At 46.4% G+C, this 19,808-nt stretch overlaps 1 protein-coding gene across 3 annotated transcripts in view; it reads right to left on the bottom strand.

Annotated features, from left to right (window-relative positions):
- Nucleotides 1-1,200: 1,200 nt before the first annotated feature.
- LY86 (lymphocyte antigen 86) overlaps nt 1,201-19,808 on the bottom strand; it is a 58,189-nt gene continuing 39,581 nt past the window's right edge. Inside the window, exons 4-5 of one of the 3 annotated variants that reach the window (XM_004753666.3) lie at nt 5,537-5,589; nt 1,201-1,547 (exon numbers count right to left, since the gene is read on the bottom strand). In XM_004753666.3, coding sequence (XP_004753723.1) covers nt 1,464-1,547; nt 5,537-5,589 — 137 coding nt within the window. In that variant the 3' untranslated portion in view covers nt 1,201-1,463. The other 2 variants (XM_045066987.1, XM_045066986.1) reach the window with 2 other exon arrangements.

Genomic DNA, 19,808 nt, shown 5'->3' with positions numbered 1-19,808 from the left:
GGTCTGCTCCCTGGCCGGGCATAACCACAGTATGTCTTCTTTCTCGAATGTTAATGGGTGTAAGTAAGGGCACTGCTATAATTTTGTTTCTCCATAACCCAAAACCTTCAGATGCTGGTTTTAAAGTTTTAATTCACCAGACACTTACAGCCTGCTATTCTGGGTAGTTTAATTATGTACAGATGGTAATTAATAGCAATGAACATTTTTAAACTCTGGATTCTTCCCCTTTTAATCTCTAACATCGTGGCCCTTTTGTGGATATCTAAGACCTGATACCAGCCCCGCAGTAGGTGCAAGAGGGCCAGATGTTGGGCCCAGGGACACTGGAAGGGTCAGAGTGGGGAGAGGGGCACGGGATAATGTCAGGGCTGTGGAGCCCCCTGGGTGTCCACAGCCACCCAGCCACATCCTGTGTCCCAGCCACATCCTGGGACAGAAAAAGACGGAGCTTCCAGAATGGCTCTGCTTATTTATGGAGGCCCTGGAAGGTGTTTTTTAATGCAAATGAATATGTCTGCTGATTGACATGCCTTTTTAATAATTCAGGCAACCATAAGCTCCACACTGTCTGTCTTGCTCCCTGGAGTAGCTTCGGGGCTGAGCATAGGGCCCAGCACGTAAGAGTTCAGCAGGTGTATATTGAGAATAATGAATGCATCAGAGAGAGCCATAGCATGCTGAGGCCAGGGACAGCCATGCTTGGGGGACGATGCTATAATGAGGTTCGGCCAGGCAGGATTTGAAGGTCACTCTTTGTAAGCTTTTATCTTCAACTTGACCTTTGTAGCCAAAGTGCCTGGAGTTTGCTCAGGCAAACTCAGGCAAAGAGGAGGAAAAGGGACACCTTTGGCCCGCTCTCGATTTCCAGCCAGGCGGTCAACCTTCTCAATCTCTTTTATTTTATTTTATTTATTTTATTTTATTTATTTCTTTGAGAGAGTGGATGAGAAGGGAGAGGGTCAGAGGGAGGAGCAGACTCCCCACCGAGCAGGAAACCCAATGCAGGACTCAATCCCGGGACTCTGGGATCATGACCTGAGCCGAAGGCAGTTGCTTCACCAACAGAGCCACCTAGGTGCCCAGCCTTCTCAATCTCTTAGAACTCCTTATGTTTCGCCAGCACCTGGCACTTTGTCTGGAGGAGATCACCTTGTAACTACGGCATTGCACTGAGACTTTGAACAGACCACGAGGAACCACAGTGGACCAGCCTTCTTTATTTGGGGTCACAGGGGAAATACTCCTAAGGAGCTGGGGAGGAGGGCAGACCCACAGGATAACATCGTGACTACCAGGAGGTGACCTAGAAGCATGTAGGCACGTGGAGTCTGAGGATGTCTGGTCCGGGGGCTAGAACCTGTGCCTGCCTCTCTGTCGTCGACTGGTTTTTCTTCAGAGCAGGTCCAACTTCAGTGGCTTGCCGTTTCCAGCAGACACACCATGCCCCAAGTTTCAGCTGCTCAGGAAGAAATGACGGTGGCATTGGCGCAGGCCACCGTGGAACGGTCTCCATTATACAGTTCCAGCAAAACCTGGTATTCTCCCTGGAAGGGACGCAGGGAAAGCATGAGATGTGTGACTCGCAAAGCAATCCATCATTCCACCGGTGTTCAGCAAGCATCTCCTAGGAGCCAGCTCTGGTTTAGACACTGGGGATAAAGTAGAACCAGGCAAACCAAACTCACTTCGAGGCACTTACGGGCTCCCTGGGACAGACAGACCATGTCCCCGATGCTTCACTATGGGCGCTCTGCCTATGCCGGTGTTGGGGACAGAACACAGGCAGGGAAGGGGAGAGGCAGCGGCACTGGGCCGGGCAGGGCAGGGTGGGGGTGGGCTAGTGCTGGTGGGCAGTTTTAGGCAGGGTGGTTCAAGCAGGTTGAGCTGCAAAGGGGATCATTGGGTAAAGACCCGCAGAAGGGGGGGCACCCCTGCTGCTCGGAGGGCTGGCACTCTGTGTGTGAGGAACAAAGAGGACCCCCACGGAACTGCTGGGAGAGGGAAGCACGGGAGGAGAGCGAGGTCATGAGACAGGGATGGTCTCGCGGGCCACAGTGAGGATGCTGGCTCCTACTCTGACAGGGACACGGGTCATGAGAGCACTTCCCCAGGGGACTGGCCTGATCACAATTGTAGGGTAATAGGATCCTTCCGGCCGCCCACAGAGCCTGTAGGGGCAGAGAGTGGAAGCCCTTAAAACCAGGTGGGAGTCTACCCAAGCTGGAGCGGATGCAGAGATGAGGAAAGGAATCTAGACTGGATTCTGGACAGATTTTGAAGAAAGAGCCCATAATGCTTTACCGGGAAAACTCATGCAGGTGGCAGAGAAAGAGAGGGGCAGAGGGTGACGCCAAAGATCCTGGTCTGAGCCACTGGAACGATCAAGTGCCATTTGCTGAGACAGAGAAGGCCTCTCGGGGATCAAAATTCAACTGCACGAAACCAGAATGCTCTATGAGAGGAAGTATGGCCACATTTTAGGGCTCTTTTCTGGCAATGACACTCCACAGAGGACTCTCTTCGTCTGTCGTTAGTGGTTGGGCTGAATGTGAAATTGAGCCCGTGTGTCTGTTCAGTGCCAAAGTCCCACCCCAGGCCCCAGAGGCCACGTAGTGGGGACCTGTCTGTAGGTTCACCAGTCCGGAAAGAGATGCTCTGGGCCATGGGAGGTGCTGGTAAGCAGGGCAAAGGGCCCAAAAGGGAAGGTTCCCAAGAGGTTCCTGGCACATCTTTGAAGTGCCCGTCGCCCAAAGAAGAAAAGGGGTTTAATCTGTATACGGCCGGAGGGAAGGAATAAATCAGAACACTGGATGGAGGTCGCAGGAGAGGCAGTTTTTCTTGGAGAAGAACAACTTTCTAGCAATTAGCAGAGGTCCAGGAGCGAGCGGGTTCCCCAACAGTGGAAGCTGCGTTTGCCAGGGCCAGGCTGTTCTCTGGATGGCGGCTGAGGCGAGAGGGCTGCTTGGAGCGTCCCTTAGGGCGCTGTTCCGCTTGAGCATCTATGACAGCATAGGCTCCCGTGAGGTTGCCCGCTCAGATATGAGCAGCTGTGATTTCAGAAGCAGCACAGGGATTTAACCGAAGCAGTATGGAAGTTAGAGAACTCAGTAGGAGTCAAGAGCAGTTCAGACGTGCACCTGCTCGTGTCCCCTTCGCCATCACCTTACGTTTCGTGTCCATGTGCCTTCAAGCGCGCACACACTCCCCAATTCGAAAAGCAAATGAATTTTTCAATATAGCCTTATAAAGCCTAAGAAAAGATGTATTTGCAGGAAGGTTTCTAGATCATGACTCCCATACTTACATTCCGTACGCGCACACATACCTACCTATGTACAAGATACGCAGACTCTGGTTTAGAATGCAAGATTTGGGCAACTGTGCTCACCTGCAGGAAAGTGGAGGGACATACTAGGAGGACGGGGGGGAATAGACTAGGGACAAGGGACAGAGAGCGGCAGACTCTTCACTGTTGAGGAGAGCTCTGCATGCGTGGGTCAGGAATCTACAGTCGTATCCTTGGCGTTGAGGCAGATTAGGCTCTACCTACAAGTGATTGTCCACACATTTTAGAAGCCCAAAGGATCTCTAAATTCTAATTCAGAAAACAGCAGTCATAGAGATGCAGGGCTCTGGGCAGGACTTCAGTCCCTGGGCCAAGGGACTGGCTGTGTTAAAAAGAAAGTGACACCAAGACACTGCTGAGCAAGATTGACTGCTGAGTGGAAAAGTTTCCAGCCAAGCAAGGATGGAATTAGCACAGAGCCCTTCTCTGGGGGATTTGGTGGGAGGAGGGGATCCGGGGCAGGTCTTTTAAAACCAGAAGGCTTCATACTGTCTCTGTCCCATATTAGGAAGCAAAGTTTCTGAGTCTTGCTGGCTGGCTGTCCGCCAAGGAAGCTGGGCTGGCTGCAGCTGGTTCTCAGCCAGCGTGGGAGCTCCTGTTGAGATTAAGGCGGGCGGCGGCCTCTCCAGCATACGTGACAGGTTGCATGTGTCCCACTTGGGTTCTGTCCCCTGTCAGTTTTGGCTAGCTGTCAGCAGGTTGGGTGCAGTCAGGGCTGGCTAGGTTTCTGCTTCCGAACCCTAAACCTCAAAAGGGGAAGAGGACCGATGCATCCTTAAGCAATCATGCCTACAGCGGGGACACCTGAGCCTGGGTTGGCCCTTCCACTGGGCAACATCTCGGAGCACCATCATTGGTTGAAGAATGCAGGTCCTGCCCTCACCCAAGTGTCCTAGGGGAAAGCAGTAAAACTGCTTTTACATCTCTGCCAGATTTTCTTTCAAATGGATTCTGTGCCTTTAAGAAGTTCTTTTCCCTCCTATTTCATAGCAACTCCTAAAGAGCACTGTTTTTATTTTAAGCCAATAATGCAAGATGAAAACCAATTGTTGGCAAATTTCAAGTCAATCTCCCATGGAAGGGGGGATGAGAAGATTCGGAAGGAAAATAGGGAAGGAAAAAGAATTCCAAAAAATAAAGATTTCAAGAAAAAAACTAGCTGGGAGAATTTTGGTCCTACATTCTAGAAGGTAAGGAAGTTTGCAAGACTTTCATATTTTTTTTTACTGAAAGGTCTGCAGAGAAGATTGGAGAACCCTGGAGGGGAAGGGGAAGCTGGAAACTTCCCATCTGCAAGAGCAACACTAGAGAATGTTCTAGACAGAAAGGATTGCACCTGAGGAACTCAGAGGCTGTAAACAAAAAGGAAACACACACACACACACACACACACACAAGAAATGAAACAAAGTTAAACAAATTCATTATGCAGAAGGAGAACCTTTCCCAGAGTCAGGAACTGTTTTTTGTTTTTTGTTTTTTTGTTTTGTTTTGTTTTTTAAACTGAGAGGAAGAAGTTGAAACAGAAAACACAGTTAATACATCTTTGTGATTCCTTTTATGATAGCCCATGAGATTGTCTCAGGAGTAGCATATTGCAAATGTATTGCTTATGTCACAGGTGCTTAAATTCAGCCATTTAAGAAAGTCACATTATTTTGCCTAAAAAGGAGTTAGTGGAAAACTCTACTCTTAGCTATGAGACTTGCCGGTGAATGGTCCGGGTGGGGACATTTTATTCACCTGTGGCAGCCACGAGTAATAATGTAAGGCCGGAATCTGAGAGCCTATAAGCCGGCATGGTTGTTTGCATGTTTCTTCTTTTCTCTGCACAGCCAGCCTCACTGACATGCCGCACCCCAGCGACTTTAGACCATGCAGTCCCTGAAGACACAGGCGATCCTGCAGGATAGAACATGGGTGTCCCTCTCCGCGGGAGCTGTCTGCCCAGAGGATCCCCAAGGGTCCATCAGAACATAAAATGTTAAATACCAAAATGGCAAAATCAGTGTTTAAACGTTTGTAAGTGCCCAGGAGGAGGTAACAGCTTTTTTGAAGAAGGGTTTTCTTAGTGATGGCCAGTGGAAACCATTTAAATTTAATTCTGTCCTCCACCTCCTCCTCCTCTAAGAAACTACTCAATATAAAAATTAAGTAACAGAGCAGAACAGAAAACCAAGACCTTACCGGGAGAATTTCAAATCCAGGATTATTGATGGGGCCAGCATAGTATATCTGCTCTGAAACATACACAAAACAAACATAATGTTACTCGATCATATTAAACAAAAATGATTTGCTCGTATTATCTGTGCTCACTGTGCACTAGGGATCCAGTGATGGAGAAGAAGGTCTCTGTCCACACAGCTGCTCATATTCTGAAGAGGTCACTGATGGCATGTAAATCACTAAATAAGGCAGTACCTGGGTTGTAGAAAGTGCTAGAAGACATGCTGGCTGTGTGAAAGGCAGATGGTGTGATGGTTAAGAGGCCCGGCTGCAGCTGGGCTGTGTGGGGTTCAGTCCTGAGACCGCGTGGGATAGTCATTACCTCTTTAGGCTCAGTTTCCTTTTTCAGGATGGGTACAATAATGACAATAACAGTGTCCGCTTCCTGGAGCTCTGAGGATTCAAATAATCAACGCAAAGTGCTAATAACAATGTCTGGAAAGCACTCAACTAGTAATTTGCTAAAATATCAAACGAGGAAATGCCATGTTTGGTTGGATGGCTGGCCAGGGAAGGCATCTCTAAGGATATGATATTTGAGCTAAGCCCTGAGGAGGGAATGAGGCAACGTTCTGTAGCTCTGATACAAGAATGGGAAGGGTAGATGGTTAGGCAGTCTTAGTGAGCAAGAATGATAAGGAGAGAAAGTCCAGGCTGTTGGGAATAGACTTCTAAGAAGAGGTCAAGGAAGCTAGGAAGGGTAAGGAAGTCAATGAAGGTGCTGTAGAAACAGTGGTAGAGTCAGCTGAATGGAGTTTCCATCATTGCTATGAAGAAGGTCCTAGAATGTGCTGGAAGGACATGGTAAAGCCAGAGGGCAGATGTCTTGACACTGAGATTTCGGAAGTGGTGCGTTAGCTCGTGATGACAACACATAGAATTGATGTGGGAGTCAGTGGTCGAGGTGGAATGATGGAAAACATTAGTGGAGGTCAAGCTGCTGGGACGTTATGGTGGTGGGTGGGCAATTCATGTCAATATTGAATATCGAAACCATGCCCAGTTCCTCATAGGGATTACTGCTGTCTCTCTGACCCAACGGCTCTCCCAACCCCAGCCCCCTCCCCATCCCCCACCCCAGCCCCACGCATTTCACACAGTATAAGCACAATATTTAAGAGCACAGCCTCTGGGGTCAGATTGTTCTGGGCTTGATTTTTGGCTTTTCTTATTATTAGTCTGCAAGTCACCGATCTTTTTGTGCCTCAGTTTCCTCAACAGGAAATGAGGTGGGGATTATAATAATATTCACCTTACAGAGTTGTCATGAACATCCCATGAGTTAACACAAGTAGAACTCTTTCCATAGCACCTGGCCCATGGTAAGCAGTCAGTGAGTGTTTGCCATTAATACTTTAACCAGTCCACACCATGGGCATCCGCCCAGTGCAGACCAGGCACTATGCCTGGTGCTCAATACAACAGTACATGAGAATATTATGTGAGCCATTTGAATCATTGGCTTCCCAGAACTGTACTTATTTGTTTATAGGCTGTTTCCTTCAGTAGCCTATGCCTTCTTGTTTGCATGACTCTCAGTACGTTGCAAAGTCTAACACACAGGAGGGTGTAAAATAGGGTTGTTAGAGAAGTTGTTGAATGAGCAGATCCAGAGTCAGGACGTGGGTTTGCCAACCAACTTCATTCTTGCTCCTGTTACTGTGATCCTCTCCTTGATGGAAAGCTCTGGGCCTGGGCTCTGCTGACACAGGACACTGGATTAGGGAATGAGCCATCAGAGCAGCCAATCCGGTGGCAAGAATGGAGGGATGGTGGAGGACAATGGAGTTGAATAAATGCTTACTGGTTTACTGATGGCATAAGGTACTGAGCTCTTTTAATGGCCCAGTGACTTCCTGCCTCACATAGCCTCTGATGCCTAATCACTGTTCAGGAAACATTTCGAGACTGACTAAACTCTCTCCATGAAAAGGGGCTTTGGGCCAGGGACAGCATGGTTGGTGCGTGAGCAGCTGCCCGCATGGAATCATATCAGGAGAGTAAGGGTAACCCTTTTTGAAAAAGGCTTCTCCAGGGAATCTGAACCTGAACTTCTACCAGAAGACCCATTCTTAGCATAACCTTTGGCTTCTGTTAAGTGCTCATGCACCCAACATATCCATCCCTCCTTTCCGTGGTCAGTTTCTTGTACCTTGCAAGGATACTGTGCAAACATGTTGGGTGCCAGATGGACAAAATTCCTATTTCATTACACTAAATGAGCCATTTATTCATCTTTTAAAAGATTTTTATTTATTTATTTATTTATTTGACAGAGAAAGAGAAAGAGAGAGAACGAGCACAAGTAGGGGGAGAGGCAAGCTGAGGGAGAGGGAGAAGCAGCGTTCAGCTGAGCAAGGAGCCCAATTCAGGACTGGATCCTGGGATCCTGGGATCGTGACCTGAGCTGAAGGCAGATGCTTAACTGGCTGAGCCACCCAGGTGCCCCTGATCTACTTATATTTGAAAGGAAATATATATTTGGTTGTGGATATAAGCAAAAGTTTAATTGGAAACTACTTCTCTGTATGGTGTGGTTTTAGAAATAGAGATGTTGAAATTCTGGATTTCATCCTTAAGAATCTTCCAGTGTAACTGGGAAAGATACAATGACGAGCTCCACAGAAAGTTAACGGTGTGAGAAGTGAGAGTTATATGCGGGTGGTGATTCTGACAAGTGCAGACCGTTCAGAGGGAGCTGCCTGAGATTCAGTTGTAGTGCTGGCATTCAAGGGCATAGCGTTCACGTTATAATCTATGTGAGTGGTGCCCCCTGCAGTTGTGCTATGCAGTAGCCCAGCTACTCGTACAACATTCCTTTTTAGGAAATTCTCTCTTCCCCAGTGGATGTTCTCTGACCAAAGCCAGAGCAGTCTGAGCAAGAAGACAAAGAAGAGACCCAGGGCCAATCTATTCTGGCAAGAGATGATTTGTTTTACTCCGGCTCACCAGCATCCGGGGCTGGTCGCTTTCTGCCTGGTGTTGCAGCCTTTGCTCTCCTTCTGTGACTCCGAGATAGCCTTCCAGAAAATCCCTTTGCTTTTATTGGCAGGAACGGATTTCTGCTGCTCACAACGCAAGGACTGTGAATGCTATGGGCATGAATCAGTCCAGATCACTCACACTGACCCTTAAAGTATGGGACACGGGAACAGGACCAGAACCCAAGAACAGGGAGTGAGGATGTCTGTGCACGTCCGGCCTGGCTGGGTTCCCTCGGACACATTTTACCCCTGCTGTATGCTTCTACTGATTGTTCTCAGGTGGCACAGGGCAAATGGGTTGGCCTTGGAGACAGACAGAACTGACTTTAGGATGCAGCTCTCCTATTGGCCAGCTCAGTGTCCGTCCTGCCTGTTAATTTCTACACTTGCAAGATGGAAATGGGAATTTCTCCCCTGCAGTGTATTGGGTGGACCAGAGAACTGTATGTAAACTTGCTGAGAAGAGTGAGATCCCCAGGAAGGCTAGAGCCTTTACTTATTAGTTGTGTTATTACCCACTGGATGAGAAGAAAGGAAACGTCATCAAGACTTACTTGGATGCTGAGAAACACATCAAGCCTAGGTTTGGGAACCTTTCGGCAGAGGCAACAGCTCGTAAGATCTGTTCGCGTCTTTTGTTTTAAAAATATGGGTGAGGACTGCTCTTTGAAGAATCACATTAGAATGATATCTATTATCCTGTTATGCTAATTTTCTGCTCCAAGGTTTTCGAGTGTGTGTTTCACATGCTTATATCCACAACCAAATTGGGCTGGGAGGTTTTCATGAACTCTGTCTCTCATACTTTACAGTTTCATTTGGAGCTTTTGGGGGGTCCATGAAGTTTTTGAGAATGACTGCAGGTAGCTCATGAAACTGTCTTTTTTTTTTTTTTTTTTAAATCTAATGAAACAACACCTAAAATTAAATTCTCGCCCCTTCCATTCTTAGATCCTCCCCGATTCTGAGATTCCTTTAATTAACATTCTCACACTGCAGGACTATAAAAAGAGCCCCAGTATATCTGTACCCACTCCTTCCTTTCCTCCATTTGAAATCTTTATCAGTTTTCGGGGCTGTGGATTACAGAAACCCATCTCACCGGTTCGGAACACATGAAGTCATTTCTGCAAATTGGCTTTGTTTTTGACCCAGATCTTCGTGTGGTTGGCACATAGTGTCTTTTTCAGAAAGGAAATAGATTTTTAAATTGTGGAAACAAAAGGTCCCAAAGGGTTTTGGATTCAATGGGCACAAGGTTCTGGGCTGCCCCCTGCTCTACAGCCTTTAGTCCTCTGCAGGCAGCACGGAGGCCCGCTGGAAACGCTCCCTGAACATGTGGATTCTGTGGGATGCATTCTCCTCATTTCCTAGCCCTTCCTGGTATCTTCCTGCAATTGCCTCCAGTCTTCCAAATTTATTACCTAAATGTCATCAATACTGAAGCACCAGGAGGATGCTTGACAAAATGTAAAAATACTTGAGTTGTAATTTGTCATAAATAGGGCAATTAGTATATTCAGAGCAAAGATTTTAAAAAACATCATTTATTTATTTACTCCAGGTTCAAGTCTTTTTCCTACCAGCCAGGCCCAGTGGAAGGGAATTTTGGGGGGAGCTGTGCTCGACTAGGAGGACACAGGCTTCAGCCTGCCTTGCAGTGAGTGGGGGCACCTCAGGAGCTGAGGAGGCCCCTGTGGCGGGGCGGGGGGGCTCCTGTGGGTAGTGGTCCCAGAGCAAAGAGGGAGGCGGGAGACTGTTCCAAGCAGACTAGGAGCCTTGTCCCCGGAGCGAGAGGGAACGAACACATTACTTCATCTTAGTAAGCTCTAAATATAATCTTCACTCTTCTCCCTGCCTCTGGGCATTTCCTTTAAGACACTCAAGTCTGGCAGATGGCTAAGACCGGGGCGCTGCTCCTCATCTCCTCCCAGATTTTAGCTCTGCTTTTTTTCAGTCTCTGACCCTGCAGGGTGTAAAAATGCTTTCTGGTCCCACAGGGCGCTGAACTAGCTGCTGTTCAGGGCTCTCGTTTAAATTCATAATACGCTTGCATGCCTGGGGACTTGGAGGAGTGTCCCCTGCCTCTGGAAGGTGGGGGTGGGGTGGCGACTGTGGCTGTAGACAGATTCCTCGTGGGCCTGAAAGCCTTGAGGTTTCAACGGATGGGGTCCAGGCAGTGTGGGCAGGTAGCTCCAGGCCCAGTTTTTATTTTTTATGTTTTATGTTAATTAATTAATTAATTAATTTGGTGTGCTGACTTTGTCAGCCTCTTTATCTCCTAGGCCATTTCGCCTTTTATTCCCCAGAATCTGTGCCTTCTTTATGTCTTTTTTTTCCCTTAAATTTAATAAGATTATTTATTTATTTATTTGAAAGAGAGAAAGAGAATGAGAGAGAGAGAGAATGAGACTATGAGAAGCGGGAGGGTCAGAGGGGAATCAGACTCCCTGCCAAGCAGGGAGCCCAATGTGGGACCCGATCCTGCGACTCCAGGATCATTACCTGAGCTGAAGTCAGTCACTTAACCAACTGAGCCACCGGGTGCCCATGTGCTTTCTTTATGTCTTTGCTGAGGGTGGCCACCAGAGGACTTCAGTGTGGTAAGCACGCCTGTATCACCTCAGAAGTGATCCGAGTGTCCATGTGCAGTTGCACAGGCTGCCAGCCGAGGGCCTGAGTGGGAGCCCAAATCCAGCTCCTGCTCCATGGGCCCAGGCTCTGCAGCCTGGTCTGGGCTGGGTCCCACCCGCAGATCCTTCTGCTGTCCTGGCCACTCCCCTAACCAGTTTTGAAATCAGGGCAGCCTAGGTAGCATCAGCCATGCCTCTGACATTGTCCCGGGTCAAGAGCCTGGCACCTCTCCATACTTTCCTTCTGTACAACGGCCTGCATAGGACAACCACAGGGCATTATCCTCTGCAAGCTCTCAACCCAGGAGGACTGGAATCTGGGGATAAATTCCACAACCTCCCCAACCTCCGAGGGACAATCCTGACAAGCACCCTGCAGTTGCCCAAGGATCCCAGTGGGGCTGAGCCCTGGTTCCCATCCCGGTAATCAGTTGCCCATTTATCCTTTCCTGGCTTTTCCTCCTGCTCTGAATCCCCCGAGCACCTCGCACATGGCTGCTTTCTGGCATTGCTTCCTAGTAACTCCCCAGCCCCGAGTCCCTGTCTCTGGCTTTGCGGGGGAGCCCCAAACCAACAACGTCTCTGGCAGAAGGTGAACTTTTTCCTAATTCGTACCATATGAGCTAGTGATGGCCTCCGAAAGCTGGCTGTTGATATATTTGGGCCTGTGATGTGGGAGCCACCAGCCTAGAAGCTAAATCCGAGCAGCCTCAAAGCTGCTCTCTGACTTCCACACGGAAGAGCGGGAGGAAGAAGGAATGTTCCGGATCGTCCCTGAGAAGGCTCGGACCCTCACACTTTGGAGAAGGCAGGAGTTGAGAGAGAGGGACAAGGAGGTGAAGACCATGCTGGGTGGGCAGGTGGGGGGTGTGGCTGAGAAGGAGCCGGCAATCTCGGGAAAGAGGGAGCAGAGGGAGGGGGAGAGGTGCACACCGGCCTCTCGGTTTCTAGTGTCTTCATTCGGTTGCATGGACTCTTACTGGCCCGAAGCAGCAGGCAACTTTGGTCCAATGTGGTGTAACCTGTAATAAGTGAAGTGTGTTCTATAAACTGATTTGAGGCTTTGAGATTCCTGGACCTATCAGATGACCCTTTAACTGGGAGAATTTTTCCTGTCACTACTGGGAGCTCAGTTGTTAGAAAATGTTCATTTTTTTTTTTTTTTAAGATTTTATTATTTATTTATTTGACAGAGATCGCAAGTAGGCAGAGAGGCAGGCAGAGAGAGAGGAAGGGAAGCAGGTTCCCTGCTGAGCAGAGAGCCCGATGCGGGGCTCGATCCCAACACCCTGGGATCATGACCTGAACCGAAAGCAGAGGCTTTAACCCACTGAGCCACCCAGGCGCCCCAGAAAATGTTCAGTTTTATTTCCAAACCTATCTTGAGATGTCCATCATGCTGCTGGTTCCCTTTGGTCAGTTCTAGGCATCTTAGCTCTGGTGCTTTCAAAATTGTAACTGTACTTTGCAGCTCATAAGTATCTGATTAGAGTTTGGATTACTACAGTTTAGCTTTGTCTGTACTACTTCGATATCTCTCTTTCTTTCTTTTTTTCTTTTTTTACTTCAGTATCTTTCACTGTTCATTCAAACGGGTTTATGAGAGCTTTGTTTTGGCCTTTTACTACTAGAGAAACTTAATGTTATTTACAACTCAAATGCATTCACTGTGTCCTTGCAATGGATCATTTTTAAAACTACAAAGCGAGAATCTTCCCAGGGCTTCCTTGTTCATGGTACTTCTTGCACTTCTCTGGTGATTCAAAGAGACCTTTGTTATCCTTATTCTTTTTTCCCCCAATCACATGCCTGCTTCCTCTTAATAATAAATAATTAATAATAAACTCTTACAAGGGACTCATTTCTATCTCACCCTCTTTCTCTGCTGGCATGATTCCAGTCATGGAACTGACTTCCAACCAAATAGCTTTCCTTATGAGTAGGGTCCATGGCAGGTGGAAGTTTTATGGGGTCTCAGACAAGGTGACAATAATGGCCCAACAAGGCTAACCTTTTCTGAGCAGTGATTATTTATTTGACATACAGAGATCACAAGTAGGCAGAGAGGCAGGCAGAGAGAGAGGAGGAAGCAGGCTCCCTGCTGAGCAGAGAGCCCGATGTTGGGCTCAGTACCACGACTCTGGGATCATGACCTGAGCCAAAGGCAGAGGCTTTAACCCAATGAGCCACCCAGGCGCCCCATGATCCCTTAACAGAGAACTTGTATCTCTGCTCCGGTAAATGAGTGACCGTGTCATCTGTGAAGTTCTCCAAATGGTTTGACTTCTGTGAGGGCATTTTCATTGAAAACATAGAGTTTGGGTTCTCCTTGGATTATGCACAATCAGTTGGCCTTTTTATGTGGTACGCAGAGGTCAGGCAAGATGGACTGGTTTTCCATAAGAGGGTTGTGCAGGCTGTTGGTGCCCAGCCTTCAAGTTCTGTGAACTTATCCCCAGAGCCTGTGAGTATGTTACCTTCCATGGCAAAAGTGACTTTGTGGATATAATTATGCTAATGATTTTGAGATGGAGACGTGAACCTGGATTATCTGGGTGAGTTCAGTAAGATTATAAAGTGGTTACAAGCCAAGGAAACTTCTAGAAACTGGAAAAGTCAAGGAAATGGATTCTCTCCTGAAGCCTCCAGAAGGAACACAGTCCTGCTGACACTTTGGTTTTGTACTTCTGACCTCCAAAACTACAAGAGAATACATTTGTGTTACAAGTTTCTAAATCTGTGGTCATTTGTTACAACAGCAGTAGGAAACACAGTAGTCTTGGATTAAGAGAGGAGGCTCCAGATTACTGACCAGCGAAAGGGCCATGAAAGATGGCTTTTTTTAATCTGGGACCTCAACAAAGGGCGCTTCAGAACCATGACACCAGCATAACCCAAGATTTCAGCAAAAGAGAAGGCACTTGGGATTACAGTTTAGGCTGGGGACTGAAATTTTCATTATATCTCACATTCTTTCATTCAGGATAGACTGTTAAAAAAAATTAGAGCAATATAGAAACTACTAGGTCAGTGATGTCTAATGATGATCTGCAAAGATGGAAATGTTCCATATCTTCATCATAAAATATGGCAGCCTCTAGCTAAATGCAGCTAGTGTGACTGATGGCCTTAATTTTTTAATTTAATTTAAATGTAAATGATTTAAATAGCCACATGTGACTAGTGGCTATCATATTGGATAGTGAGCCACATACATAATTTAAAATTTTTTGTAGTTACATTTTATAGAAAGGAAAAAGGAAGTAAAATTAATTTAAGAATATATATTTTAATCCACATCTTAAAATATTATAATTTCAATATGTAACCAATATAAATATATTAAAGAGCTATTTGGAAGTCTTGTTTATACCTTTTTTTTTTTTTTTTGGCACAAAATCTTCAAACTTTAGTGTGTATTCTACACTTAAAACACATTTCATTCTGGGCTGGCCACATTTCTGGTGCTCCATAGCCACTTGTGGCTAGTGGCTCCGTTACCAAATGGTGCCAATTATCTATTTTTTTAAAAGATTCATTTATTTATTTAAGAGAGAGAGTGAGCGCACATTGCGGGAGGGACGGAGGCAGAGGGAGAGACAGAATCCCAAGCAGACTCCTCATTGAGCACCGAGCCCGATGTGGGGCTCAATCCCACGATGCTTAGATCACGCCCTGAGCCAAATTCAAGAGTTAGATGCCTGCCTGACTGAGCCACTCAGGTACCGTACCCCCAGACAGTGCCAATTATTAAGTCATTGATGAAGAATTGGGGCCTAGAAGGTGAAATGATTTGTTTCCGAGTTTATTCCTCCTACAAGACATTTTGGTCTTGTAGGCTGATCAGTTTCCCTCCAAGAGATACATAACTTCTGGCAGTGAGAAGGGAAAGAAAATTTAAGTTTTCTTTTTCCCCTACCAACTTATTTCTGAATTTCAGTGGATAAATACTTAATGCAACTCTCAAAATATAACTTGTGAATTGGTGGGCTGATTGGATTTCCAGAAATGGAAATGAAGAAGACATTGCTGGAGAGAAAGAAGAGAAATTGAATTGATCTCCAGAAACCCGGGACAGACACAGGAAACAGCAATGCGATGGGAAATAATGGAATAGACATTGCAGAGGATGGCTTTTTTCAGATTGGGGGGTCTCTGAGGTCCATGCATATCGGGGCTCTCCGGATGTTTGTTAAAATGCAAATACCAGCAACTGTGAGATCAGAGTTTTGGAGAGGTCCAGGGAGCTGGGAGTTGGCCTTCTTAATTGGCTTCATAAATGATTATTACATGGAAGTGTAGGAGCTGTTGAGCCAGACTTTTGAAAATCTACAACAGGCTGGGAATTCATAAAGGAGCTTGTATTATCTTAGAAAATTAAAAAATGCTTTGTTCCTAGGTCATCATTAGTCGAAATATGCTGGGTTCAGCTAAACTGAAACTGTGACTGATGGCAGAGGACTGTTCCAACACATTATTGGCTCTTACAGATGGGCTCGAATTTGTTTATAGATAGAAATTTCTCAGGGCTGTAGGATTCCTTAATAGGCAATATGTTTCCCTTTTTTCTTTCTTTCTTTCTTTTTTTTTTTTTTTTTGCAACAAAAAGTCCTCTTTTGCTTGGTCGTTGCTGTACCCTCTCCAGGGTGACATTGTTCTGACTTCTGTTTTTTGCAGTTTAAGAGCATGAGTTTTCTGCTAGTACATCACACACCTCTGCTTTTGTTGACTTTCTCCATCACTTTGCAACAGTGACCACTGACCAGCAAACCCACAGCAGCTCAAAGGAAGCAGGCAAAGAATAAAACATGAAGAGAAGGAAGTCTGAAGGTGAAGATGATGCTTCAAATGTCCAGTGCCAGGAAAAATGCAAATGAACTCTCTCTCAAGACACGAAGGGCCTACGGAGACTCCCCTGTGTCAGCCACCAGAGGGTATGCAGCTTGGACTGGAGTCCTGTTCCTCTTACCTCGAAAGCTCTACTGCCCCTGAAGGCCTTGTTAAAATGCAGACTTCCACTCCGAGATGGATGACTTCAGGGGCCCAGAGCCCTTGCTTGAGAAATCCCTAATCAGCTGCTTGAAGTAGCTTCCATTTATCATGCGCGGAGTGCTTACTCTGTGCCGGACTCTGCTCTAAGGGCTTTGCATGTATTACCACGTCTTCTCCTTCTAACAGTCCCATGAGGTCACTTGTATTTTCCTTATTGTACACAGGAAAAAAGGGATGCTTTTCAGAGAGATGGAGTAGTTTGCTTGCAGTCACATAAACATGGGTGGCAGTGATGGTCTACCTCTGTGCAGCTTCAAACCCTGTGCATATCCCTAACTAAGCTAGTGGTTCTCAAGGTGGGGGCTCCTTGTTCAGGGACTTGTGGATGTACTAAATTGAAAATTGGGGGTGCAGTTGACAAGTCCTCCAGGTGATGAGATGTATGTGTGAGTTTGAGAACCACTGGGCCGGGCCAAGCCTCTTGCTCTCCAAGGCATCCCTGTAGTGGGATGAGGCAGGCCCCAGAAAAGTCTTGGAGAATAAAACCAGATTGGTAGCATGCTCCTGCAGAGATAGAATGACAGTGGGGTTCGTAATGGCAGGAGAAACTGAAATTTTCCACGTAGCTGAGAACCATCACCCCCCCGCTCATGGGTCTATTGATTCATCCAAGGAAAGTGGAACCAAGCACATGAGTCACCATCTAAGCCCTCTTGTCATCTAGGGGAAAAAGGCTGAGAAGCTGGGATCCGGAGAGATTGAGAAGGAAGTTACAGGGACAGCAGAGCAGAAAGCCCGAAGCAAAGCAGTTTGCAGAAGCAGGTGGCCTAAAATGGCCTAGAAACCAAAGGTAAGCAAACAAGTGGGACAGAGGTGACAATCCAGAGAAGCCGTATTTTAAAATCGAGGCCTCAGATAAAGCCGCTTGTTCCCCTTCTCTCAGAGCAGAAATCAATGACCATAATCCTGGGGCTTGCATTCGTTAGTGTGTGTGCAGTGAATGTGAAACAGTTGAAAAGTGGGGCTCACAGTGGGGGGGCCTGGCTGTGGGCGTGCTTTATAGAGATTGTCAGGACCGTCGGTGTAGATTAATGGTGGAGACTCTTGAAGGGAGCACTTGCCTGGAAGGTGTTTTTGTCCTGTGTTTTACTACAGCAGTGCAAGGCATAGACATTTTGCGAAAAGCATCTATGGGATTTTTCTCCAAATCTAGGCAATTTCTAAACTTCCTCCATTTCACAGACCTGTGAAAAGGAGCATAGAGAAACAGAGAGGGCTAGGGCAGTAGAAATCTAGCTGATGAGATCTGAATTGCTCATCTAGATAGAACTGTTCAGACCCAATTCTGAATCGTTACAGACATTGAAGTTGAGACGTTTCTGCAATTAATATTAATGAAGCTCAGACGATGGCCGGATGCACTCATCCAGCATAACACCAGGACAGATGACAGACACCCGAGCTAACAAAGGGGAGGGAGGAGAGGTAGCCAACACGAACATCCCCTATGCTTCTGCCTTGGTCTTATTTGTATACGTAAAATCAATGAATATTATAGCAGGATCCCTTAGCTGCTGTCAGAGATAATATCTGCCTTGTGGGAAATGTCATGTCAGACTTTATGTACAGTTCTCATGGGATCTACTCTGCTGCATATTGAAATTCATCTAATTACCATGCATTCCCCACTTTGGACAAACACTTAAAGTAGGAACATTCAGCTTTACATAAAAGATAAACCAGGGAGCAATTATTTCCTTGACTAAAGGGTTCTCCAGCTTGTAAAAGGTGTCACCGTAATATTTATTTTAATTACAAGCTTTCCAGATGCAGTTAAGATTAAATCCGCAGCTGATTTGTTGCTGTGGCCCACATATTGCCTGAAGTGTGTCAATATCCATTGTATGTAACTGCTGGCAGATTTTGCTCTTCCTGGAAGGTGGTTAGCCTATCCAGAGTGAGACAGATGCACCGTGCACTAGCAGTTCTTGTAGGGACTGTTGATTTCTCTACCTCCCTGGGATTCTGACGTGCATATGACATCAAGTCTTCCCAGTTTTTCATTGTGCCTCAGCCATGTCGGTCATGGCAGCCAAGGTCTCAGAGAGAAGCCCTTGACCTGTGGGTTTCCTACTTTAAAATCATATATACCTAGTGTACACAGGCACGCGTGCACGCGTGCGCGCACACACACACACACACCTATGAGATGCTCTTATTTAGCTCTTTCAAGCATTTATTTTAATTTTAGTTGGTTTTGGCAAGGGGTTGGGTTCAGCTAATATTCACCTGTTAATCCTATGAAGCAATAAGCAAATCATTTTTGAAAACCAATTATTACTTAGTGCTGTGAAACCAATGATCTTCGCCTGGGTTGTACTCAAAGAGGTTTGGGCAGAATCAAGTCTGACACCTGATGTGTCTTTGCCATCACAAATGAAAATCCTTTTTCTTTCTTTTTATTTTAGGGTATTAATCTAGGTTTTTGCCCAAATCTCCAGGTTCATTACATTAGAGGATCTACATAGCCCTCCATGCTATATTCTGGAGAGCCAAAACCTGAGCCTCTCTGTGCCTCTGAGTCCCCCTACCCCACTTTCTATTTGGGTAGAATGTGTCCGGGAAGGATCTCTTCCTACTTCCCACATTGATCCTTCAGTTTCATGTCCAATAGTACATCCCACTACCAGTTTTACACTCTACTTTTCATTTCATCTTCATCTTCCAGAGACAGGATATTCTAGGAAAGTCACTGAACAAAGTGAACCCCAATTTGTCAAGAATGGATATCAAAGTATGTTCTTCACTTGATAAACCAGAAGGGAATGAAAGGGACTTTAGTGAACTCAACTCATTTCCAAGGCAGAGCTATGGGGTCTTATTTGTGGTGGAGGTTAGTGCTAACAAATCCACATTTTTGGTAGAAGTTTTTATGTCAGCGATTGTGGGTTAGTCTTGTTGGGGCCACAGGGACAAACCACACTTCTGTGGATAGATGTCACATTTCCAGGATGGAAGTGGGCATTTCCACTTCTACTCATTCTGGAAAGAAGTCAAGCTGGGAGCATAAAATGAGAACGTTAGAGGCTGACCTTAGACTGAGATAAAAGAACAAAATGGAATAGGAAGACACAAGAAGAGACTTATTCATTTACTCCTCAGGAAATCCTGGGACCCGGAGCACGTGGCACAGTGTTAGTTCACCTGCCCCCACCCTGTTTGCGTGGGAGACCCTCGCCCGGTATATAAGCCACTGCATGTCCCTCAAGCTGCTTCACCCCTGCCTCCAGGTCCCTCAGGTAGGGGAGGAGGCAGAGAGACATGTCACTGCCATCTTTATTGTTTTCTAATGTGCCAGGCATGTGACACTTTTTTTTTTTTTTTAGTATTCACTATTACTTGAAAAAGAATTATGGTTTCTCTTTTCTATAGATGAAGCAACTGAGAACCAGACAGATCAAACGATCCTCCAGAAAGAGGAGCCCTCTGTCCCCAGCCTGTAAATGGCAGCTATGGGAGGGATGGAGACCATCAATCCCGCTTTCTGGTGTTTTCAAACAGGTCTCTTTTCCCCCTGCCACCGGCTCATGCACCAGTCTTTATGTGAAGCCCCAGATCTGG

This window comes from Mustela putorius, unplaced genomic scaffold (assembly GCF_011764305.1).
Source record: "Mustela putorius furo isolate JIRA1106 unplaced genomic scaffold, ASM1176430v1.1 tig00003870_pilon_pilon_pilon, whole genome shotgun sequence".
In the NCBI taxonomy this organism is placed as follows: Eukaryota; Metazoa; Chordata; class Mammalia; order Carnivora; family Mustelidae; genus Mustela; species Mustela putorius.
This window is presented reverse-complemented; position numbering and strand designations above follow the sequence as displayed.